Raw genomic sequence first — 9662 nt, 5'->3', positions numbered from 1 at the left:
TTTTGAAAACAAATTTATAATAACTGTTGGTTTTTTATTGATTTAAAAAGTTTTAAATTGGTATGATTTTTATGGATGTTACAACATTTCTAGCCATGCAAAGGCTTAAAGTCGATGTCTTTATGGAATAAGACATCTTAGAATGGTCAGATTTGTGGTTAGGTTAGTTGTCTTAAGGGATTAAGACACAAAGTGAGTGAAAGTTGAAGCAAACAGAATATGGCATACGTACTCCTGGCTACACCCCGTGTAGCCGGTTCCGACCCCGACCATAGACTGTTCAAGTATTTCGTTGATTAGATGGAGTCTAGTTCCAATAGTTCGAGTGTGAGGTTTACTTGTCGTCGGTATCAGGTGAGTCTCCGTACTTATTCTTACCTATGTGATAAAATAGTTGTATTTATGATAACCATCTGGGTCTAGCTGTTATTATTACGTTATGTTGTTATTATGTGACTGAGACTATTGATAGTCTCCACAGTTGTTGCTGTTAGCCCAGTGGGACTACTGATAGTCCCTAGGGTTGCTGATAATCCATAGTTAATTATTTATGATGTGCTTTTTGTGGTATATTGGAGAACTCACTAAGCTTCGTGCTTACAGTTTATGAACTCCAATATTTTGTGAAATTGGTTGTTTGGATAATTATGTGATTGATAATTTGGTTTGTGAAACTTATTTTGGTATATTAAAAATGAAAAAGAGGTTTTAATTTCGAAGTGTTAAAATGAACATGTTTAATTTTTTGTTAAAATCTAATGAATCTTGTTGCTTTCTTTTTCTATTTCCAGTTTTTTGGTAAAGTTTGTCTTAAATTTGGCCTTGTTGTGAAAATGTTTTCATTTCTTAGGTTTTTTGTGATTGTTTTTTTAGTTAAATATTTTTAATTATGATTATCAAGCCTATAGATCAAAGAATAAACTTGTTGAAATCTCAAATAAAGGAATACCCATAAGATCAATAATATTTACTTATTTTTAGGTTTATATTTAACTTGAAGTTACTGTGGGTAGAGCTAGCTGTACATTTTTGGATACTGAAATTGGTGAATTTAGTGAAACAATGTAGCCTATAATTCCTATGCTTTAATCCCTTTCTTTGATATTAATTATTCTTTGTTGGTGCCTGTTTCACATATAGCCCTTGCTACAATCTCTACGTAAATATATTTTGGTCCTAACATATTTATTGGATTATCTTTATTAACAACTATAAAATAAAACACTTATATTCATATTTATGGAGTTTTATAGCATAACAAAAACACTTGCAACGAACTTTCATTCAAGTGTCTATAAGAGAACTACAATACAAAGTATGAATTTGCTAACATTTTTTAATTGTAATTACCAGATGCTTATGAACTAAAACAGGAGAAGAAGCAACGTCATTGTAATATGTCTCAAATTACATTATTAATTATAGTCTCATCATTTTTGCTAAAGTTGTGACAATTAGAGTAAGTGAATGAAACAGTAGCAAACCAGCTTAAGTGATATGAAGAAGGTACTCCCTTTAAAGATATCAATCTTAGTAAGAAGAAAAAGATGGCAGAGCTTGTACCTTTGTTGATGGATAGAATGTTGAAACCTTATGAAAAAGTGATTATTAGACCGAAAGTTACAAAATTTATTTTAAAGAAAATCATCCAATAAAATAATTAATAATTATTGGTTGCTATTTCTCATAAAATTTCATGTAAAACAAATTAAATCTAGAAAAATAAAAACAAAAATAGAAAAAGTTCCTTTCATAGCCTATTTCTACAAAGTTGGTTGCTATAATAGACTACGTTTAAAATCTTGGTTGCCATTTATTGTAAAATTTCATGTTAACGAAGGACCAAATCCGAAAAAATTTCAAAAAAAATGAAACAAGTTCTTATCACAACCTACTTCTACAAAGTTGGTTGCTATTACAGACCAACATTACAATCTTGGTTGCTATTTATTGTAAAATTTTCATGCTAACAAAGAACCAAAAATCTAAAAAAATGAAGTAAAAAAAATGAAACAAGTTGTTATCACAGTTCACAACCCATTTCTACAAAGGTGGTTGCTATTATAGACCAACTTTACAATTTTGGTTGCTACTGATTGTAAAATTTCATTTTAACATGATCAAATATGAAAATTTGACAAAAAAATGAAACATGTTTCTATTATTTCATTTTTTATTAAATTGTACAAAATCATCATTTTATCAAATATTAAACATATGAACGATAATCGGATAATAATACTTGTGTATATATTAATTTTAACTAATTATTGTAAATTTACACAAAGCCTCTATGTAAAATAATAAATTTATGCAAATATCAATAATGTCTATTTTTTAACCGTGGTTTCATAGGTATAAACATAATATTATAATATTTCATTAGAAAAAATTAATCTTACAGTCTTATAAAATTATATCCGTTTCAAAATGTATGTGTGTGTGTATATATATATATATATATATATATATATATATATATATATATATATATATATATATATATATATATATATATATATATATATAAAGAATATAGTGAACTATGTTTTGTGGGAGCGGGTTGCTAAACCTTGATACACGACAAGTGAAGTTGGAATGGTCTGGTCCAACCATGCTTATTGGAATTTTGACCAAAAAATCCGGACACTCCCCAGTCTTCCCAACAACCAAAAAATTATTTGTCTAAAAAGTCTTTAACGGAAAATGTTTTTTAAGGGTTGTTGAATGTGTTATAAAAATAATTATGTGGTTAAAAGTCATAATAATAGAATATGTAATGTTTTGATAACTAGATTTTGATAATAACATATATAATTCTAATAAAATCAAAGTAATAAGAATATAACAATTCAAAAACAATAAAATTGTTGTAAAAATATAACTCCTAAGAATAAATATAAAGAGGTATTTACTAAAATGATCGAAAATAAAATTTCAATATCTCAAGAACCGACGGTTTAATAATAGAAAAAAATGGCAACTCGACTTTTGAAATATATTTTATAATTTGTGAAGGGAGACAACTGATCATAGTATAGAAAAAGTCAAATTTATGTTGTTGTTTGTAGAATGTTTCATACTAGTAAATGACTTGGTTGTAAGGAACCCACTTTTTCTATGGTATATAGATGTAAATATTTTTGAAATGATAAATAATTTAAATATCTCTTTATCTGGGATTGAATCTATGATTTCCAAGTTAGTTGCAAGATTAGAAACTTCCATGTTAGCTAAGTATGCTAGCCTGAACTTGTATGTAGATATAAATATGAATCAACAAAAATTTCGAGAATCTAGTAGCACTTTGTGAAAATTTAATGTCTTTTTAATGACATTGTAGTTTCTTTTAAGTAAATATGTAAATACACATGATATCAAATAAGAAAATGGAGTAGTACTTGAAAATTTATGTTTTGCACATAAAGAACTGAATTTTTGAAGTTGCCTTCTTAATGTCATTTGCATATTTGGTGCTAACATTGTAATTTTTTCGATTAAATGTGTGTATGCATTAATTTCTTAATATATGAAAATAGAGCACTCTTCCAAAATTTATGTTTTCCGAGTTAATAGCCGTTTGGTGACCTTTAAATATGTTTTGTGAGTTTCCATCTTAATATATTTACGTGTTTTCTACTAACATTGTAGGTTTTGAGTAAATATGTCATGTATTTTATGGATATCGTATGTGAAAATGGAACACTTTTTACAAAATTTACATTTTACAACTCAAGAATTGCACCATTTGTTGATTCTCCTTCGATCGTCGACAACAATCCTGTTGCCGGTCACGTCTTTCGTTGCACGACATCAGAGATGCGTTGCTGCACCTCTGTTGTCTTCTTCTTTCATTACTGACCATTCTCGGTAGCTTCTAATGTCGACTGTACATAGTAATTCCTCCACTCCCTTTCCTTCGAAACTCAATTTAGTGTACACTCTAACGAATGTGTACAATCAATTTAGTTTCAACTTAAATGTGGATAGGTATCGTTACAAACTTTGGATACAAATAGTCTCTAACATGTGTCGCGGTACGTTTAGTTATGGTCATATTTCAGGAAAATTGGAACCCAAGGATGATGATGAGGAGGAATGGTACTCGGTTGATGCCTGCATCAAATCATGGTTCTATATTACTTGTGATCCAAACTTACGTCAAATCATCTCTAGTGATGATTGCACAACCAAAGCCTTATGGGACAAGTTGGATGAATTTTAAAAACAACCAAGACCGGTTTTGAGAATTCAAATGTCTAGGACAAGGCAGATAAAAATATCCCTTATGGCTTAACGTGTAACGAATTAAATTACATAACCTAATTTTTCTTATTAAAATGATGATAAACTTTATAGCAATAAGCATAGCAAAATCATAGTATTTGAACGAGTAATTACGTATTGTAATAATTAACCAACAATTCATGAAGTTCTCCTAGCATTCTTGATTGTAAATTGGTTGATCAACTCTTCGTACTTTATACTCTCTAAGATTTTGTTCTCGATAGATATCATCTCTAAAACGCTAAGTCTTTCTTGGATCATAGTGGAGCGTAAGTAAGATTTCACAAACTTCAATTTCGAAAAACTTCTTTCTGCAAATGCGACCATTACAAGAATAGTCAACAATATTCTATATGCAATGCTTGCATATGGGAAATAATCAAGTTCTTTAAAAAAACTTCAAAATATCTATAAGGTTGCTAAATTCCTTGGTTTCCAATATCTTAGATAATTGCAACTCTGTATAAAGGTCCTTGGCTTCATACTTGAGTGCTTTATCAAGACGATGACAATACGACTTAAGATCTTTATCTTTATTTTCCCTCAAATTATGTGAAATAAAAAAACCAAATACTTTGTCATACTCTTTGAATTGTTCAAATCTTGTCTCAAGATAAAAAATAGTGTGATCAACAATGTATAAGAAATAATTGACACTGAAATTTCTTCTCGTGTAAATCAAACTTCTTCGCTAATTGAACTCTCGTCAAACCTATTTTTCTTTCAATCAAACGATTTGTGGAAATATTGGATCAATACCCATTTCAATACCAATCTTCTTAGCGTCAACAATCACTTTTGAAAAAACAGTTTCTCTATAATCCTAAAAGAACACAATCAATCTGTTTATTTCTATAATAGCATCATCAAGATGAATATCCTTAGATTGTAATTATTTTTCATAATACTCACATGGTTTAGTACTTCATACCAAATAAAAGTTTATACCAAAAATTCAAAGTCACCAAGTTCTTTTTCTACTAGTAAAGTTTCTTTACATGCAATTGCAGCATCATTATCCTTTTCTCCAACTTGAAATAAAGCTTCCATTACATCCATAAGTTACATTTGAATAGCCTTTACACTCTCAACATGGCTTTTTCAATGAGCTAGATATTAGATTAGGTGTCTAAGCCCATAACTATTATTAGTATGTACTTGACCCGAGAGTAGCATGGTCCATTTGGGTTGCATATCACCAGGACAATTTGATAGGATGGACTTTTGAGAAGAGGTTGTTTATGATTTATTAATATATTATAAGTTCTAATATATTAATATGAAATCATATTATTTAATTAGTACTGATCAATAATTAATTTGGAATTAATTTTGTGATCAAAAGAGAATAATTAAATATAATGGGTTGATTGGTAAATCATTCATTCTTATGGAGTGGGCCAATGATCCATGATTCATTAAGTTGGGCTAAACCCATGTGGTGACCCATGGATGATCCATGCAGGTTTTAACCCATGGATCGTAAGGAATACGGAAAGTCATGGCCACTAAGGTTTACATGGTGTAACCCTAATCATGCCACACTATATAAGAAACCCTGTAGCATCCAAAAATGGGCACTAGTTATCATGGGAATCCATGAGCCGATTTTGGTGTCAGAAACTCTCTCAAAAGTCATCTTTTGTCTTAGGTGTGTTGTGATTCCATTTGAGGCATTCATACTATTGATGCTAAGTTCTTAAAGGCCAAATACAAAGAGGTTTCCAACTACAACAAAAGGTATGTCATCTAACTAGAACTTTGTAGTAAAGATACCCTATTGTATGCTAGTTAGGATGATGTTTTGGAAAATTAAAGTTTGCATGGATATTAGAGAAAACATAGATCCAAAGCATCTAGGGTTGCATGTACACCATAGGAGTGTTAGAATGCTCAAAACCCTTCATTTGACACAATGACTTATGACTCTAAGCTTTAACATTATCTTTCAAAATTTCCCATCTCTTAGTAGAATGTGCAAAGTTAGTATAAATGCATTAAATGAATCCAAAAATGTTCTTTCCTATAATACACTTGTTAGCCATATTACATAACGTTAGATTAAGATAATGGTAACCACAAGGAGTGTAAAATGATCTATGATTTATATCTAAAAATCTCTTTTGCACTCATTGGTATTTTCCTTTCATGTTTGCTCCATTATCATAGCCTGGACCACGCATATCATCAATTTTAAGACCAAAAGACTTTAACTCCTTAAGCTGAAGATCAAGTAGTCCTTTTCTGGATGTATCATCAATATTCAAAAAACCTAAAAGGACTCCTCGGTAGTAATAGAATTATATGATAACTTTAAATGCCTCAATAGTATAGTCATCTATTCTTGGTGACTTGAATCGGGAATACAATCAAGTATGATTGAGTAGTACCTTGCTTCCTTTATCCTCTTGATAAGTTCATTATGGATCGTGTGGCCAAGATAATGCACATGAAGCCCGTCAATTGTGATCCACCGCACATGCTCTTTGAAAACATAGTCAAACTCTTCCAACATTTCAATGACACCCAAAAAATTCTCATTACCTATTAAATACAATTAACAAATAAGAAATGGAATCATGCATAGTAATTAACAAAAAGGTATTTGGTAGAATTGGAAAAAAAATACAATTTACATTTACCTTCTTTATACAAATTTCATTGGATCCATGAAATGCTAAATTATGTTTAGCAAGAAGCTTCACTACTTCGATGATTCTTAAAAGGACTTGTTTATAGTAATCTCTTTCTTTCTGAAATTGCTCGTAGTGAACTTTATTAATGGTTTCATTCAAGTTCAATATTTTGTGAATATCAAACCGCTTACTTTCATTTGTAAGATGATCTAAGGAAATTTCATGTTCTTTAACCCTAGTGGTAACATGGTTCCAATCTGCATAACCTTCACCATCTAATTTATCTTTCGAAATCCCTTTTCTTAACACTTTACAACGGAAAGAAAATACTTTGTCTTGCTCTTCCGAATATACTAGCCATTCTCTATCACACTTCTCCAAAATTAATAAAGCTCTTGTATATAAAGTTGTAGAAAGTTGTCTTTCAAATTCATCGTAAGGACCATACATAATACTAGTATCTTTTTTAGGACCTTTCTCAACCAAACGTTTAATCTAATCATAATTAAGTTTTTCCCACCTTCTACTGAAACATTTAATTTCTGATAACATAAATTAGACAATAGTCATTGACTGAATTCTGAATACTAGAACAACAAACAAACTAGATGCTCAATTTTGGATTCTAGAACAAAAAACAAACTAGATACATGAATGTTGAATGAAACTGACTGGATTCTATTATTCTAAATACTGATAGGTGATAACATATATAATATATTCTTCATTTCTTGTTTTACTGTAAAAGACAAAAAAAAATATATCATATAAACTGAAACAGTAAAAATCAAATCCAATTCTACAAAAATATCGAATTACTAACCAACAATTATGATACCAATCCTCAATTCTGCAATTCGAGTTTGATGGTAAGACTAAAACCCTTACCTGATTAGCATATTAGTGATTGATTAAATTCAGTCAGAGGGTAATTCTGATAGATCATTGGTTGCTTAAATGTTGGATAAATCCACTGAAGCCTGAATGATCATTCGCTTCTCCTTCTGGCACTGCATTCTTGTGTTCTCAGTACGTCTCACATTTTGCTGAAGTATTGATCAACGACTTACGAATATGAACTTAGACAAGTGGATTAGTAGACTAAAATTCATGTTAGGCCTAATCTCACTATAGTATAAAAAATTGGGCCCCATAAAAATAGACCATGTGCCTATGTCATGTTTTCCCATGCTCTTTACTAGGCCTGTAAACAATAAAATGCCTCATATGTTACAATTCTAAGATTAATTATGGAACAAAAAGAAAGGTGCAAGTTTGATAGTTGAGTTCTATTACACTCTCAAAAGGCTTGCAGATGATCTCAAAGACATTGACTCTATTATCACTAAGATTGAGTTGGTAATACAAATATTTAGGCAATTATTGCCCTCATATCACAACATTGTTTTGTCATTACCAACACCAAACCATTCTCTTCTTTTCTTCAGGCAAAGAATATGTTGCTATTACTATTGGATTAGGTATCTAAGATAATAACTAAACTGATATATACTTGAATTATTATCAAAGTCCTTTGGGGTAGCCCTCAAACTTGGTAATTGAATTGAATGACTTTTAGAGAGAGAGAGAGAGAGAGAGAGAGAGAAAGAGAGAGAGAGAGAGAGAGAGAGAGACCGATTTATTGATTTATTATATTATAATAAATAGTAATAAATGAATTTATTAATATGTTATGAGAATAATTTATTAATTAGAAATAGTATAATTTAATTAAGAATTAAGGAGAAATTAATTAGAATTAGTTTTGGGATTAGTTAGATTAATTGAAAGTGTAGGGACCTAAGCTGCAAGTGTTAAATATTTGAATAAGAGAGGGATTATAGAATAGTCCTAAGATGGCCGGAAATTATAGGCTTCCTTATGTTTCTAGAATGTGCCTTGGAGATAATTAGGAAACAGATAATTATATGATTTAAGATATTTTAATCAAGTAAGGGTTATCAGGGATTCCTAATGCAACTATAAAAGGGACCTTAGGGTTAGAAATTCCGACCACTCCTGATCAAGAGATAGCTAAAATTCACCTCTCATCCTATCTCCTAATAAGTTTTCCTAGTTGTTAGCAATTGGATGTGAACCATAAGAGGTACGAGATTTTTGATGTTATCTTCCAAGGTTTTTTCCAAGAAGTATTGATTGATTATTTACTACAACAATCAAAAGGTATGTAATCTTCTATGAATCTCAAACTTATCTAGGGTTATAAGGTTTTTTTGTTCAATAGAATGTTTCTTCAAGAGTGTTGTGACTAGATCTAATAGGTTCCATATACCCTTAAGTGTATAAGGATTTATCCGAGTTATTGCATGTAAAACCCATCAGTGGTATCAGAACATATGATTGTCTAAAAACTGAATGTACATTACTTGAACTTGAACAAAACCCAAATTGGAGGAAAGACAAAATCATCATTCTATTGCGGCACCACAACGTGGTGTTCATTCGCCACAACGTGGAGATCTTCGGATCCTCATTTTTCCTTGTTCTAGCACGACATGGTGAACCCTCTGATCAGCAAATTTTTTTTGCTTAATTCAAAATTGATTAGGATAATTACTTTAGATAATATTTTTTATGTTTAAAGCTGAATAATTATCTTAGTAATCTGATATCCTATATCTTGAATTTTTGAATTATCCTTATAATTTAATTAATTGTTAATGAAAGTATAAAAACTAAAATCATAGTTGGTTTATTTTAAAAAATTAAATTAACTTT

At 30.1% G+C, this 9662-nt stretch overlaps 1 protein-coding gene across 1 annotated transcript; it reads right to left on the bottom strand.

Annotated features, from left to right (window-relative positions):
• Positions 1–6416: 6416 nt before the first annotated feature.
• On the bottom strand, positions 6417–7373 carry LOC145035682 (uncharacterized). The gene is made up of 3 exons (XM_078984191.1): positions 6917–7373; positions 6678–6831; positions 6417–6531 (listed from the first exon to the last, which is right to left on the bottom strand). Exons 1-3 carry the CDS (start codon positions 7371–7373, stop codon positions 6417–6419), a joined length of 726 nt encoding a protein of 241 aa, XP_078840317.1.
• Positions 7374–9662: the final 2289 nt, after the last annotated feature.

The sequence above is a fragment of the Lactuca saligna genome, chromosome 3, assembly GCF_052625555.1.
Source record: "Lactuca saligna cultivar CGN05327 chromosome 3, ASM5262555v1, whole genome shotgun sequence".
Lineage (NCBI taxonomy): Eukaryota > Viridiplantae > Streptophyta > Magnoliopsida > Asterales > Asteraceae > Lactuca > Lactuca saligna.
The sequence above is the reverse complement of the archived record's forward strand: the minus strand, read 5'-3'. Positions and strand labels throughout refer to the sequence as shown.

What these genes read in the sequence shown, in the direction of transcription:
- LOC145035682 (XM_078984191.1), bottom strand. Translation starts at nt 7,373, where the DNA reads ATGTATGGTCCTTACGATGAATTTGAAAGACAACTTTCTACAACTTTA. An exon ending in AAAGAAGGTAAATGTAAATT is followed by an intron (nt 6,832 to 6,916) that starts GTATTTTTTTTC and finishes TGTATTTAATAG; the next exon opens with GTAATGAGAATTTTTTGGGT. An exon ending in AAGAGGATAAAGGAAGCAAG is followed by an intron (nt 6,532 to 6,677) that starts GTACTACTCAAT and finishes TGATACATCCAG; the next exon opens with AAAAGGACTACTTGATCTTC.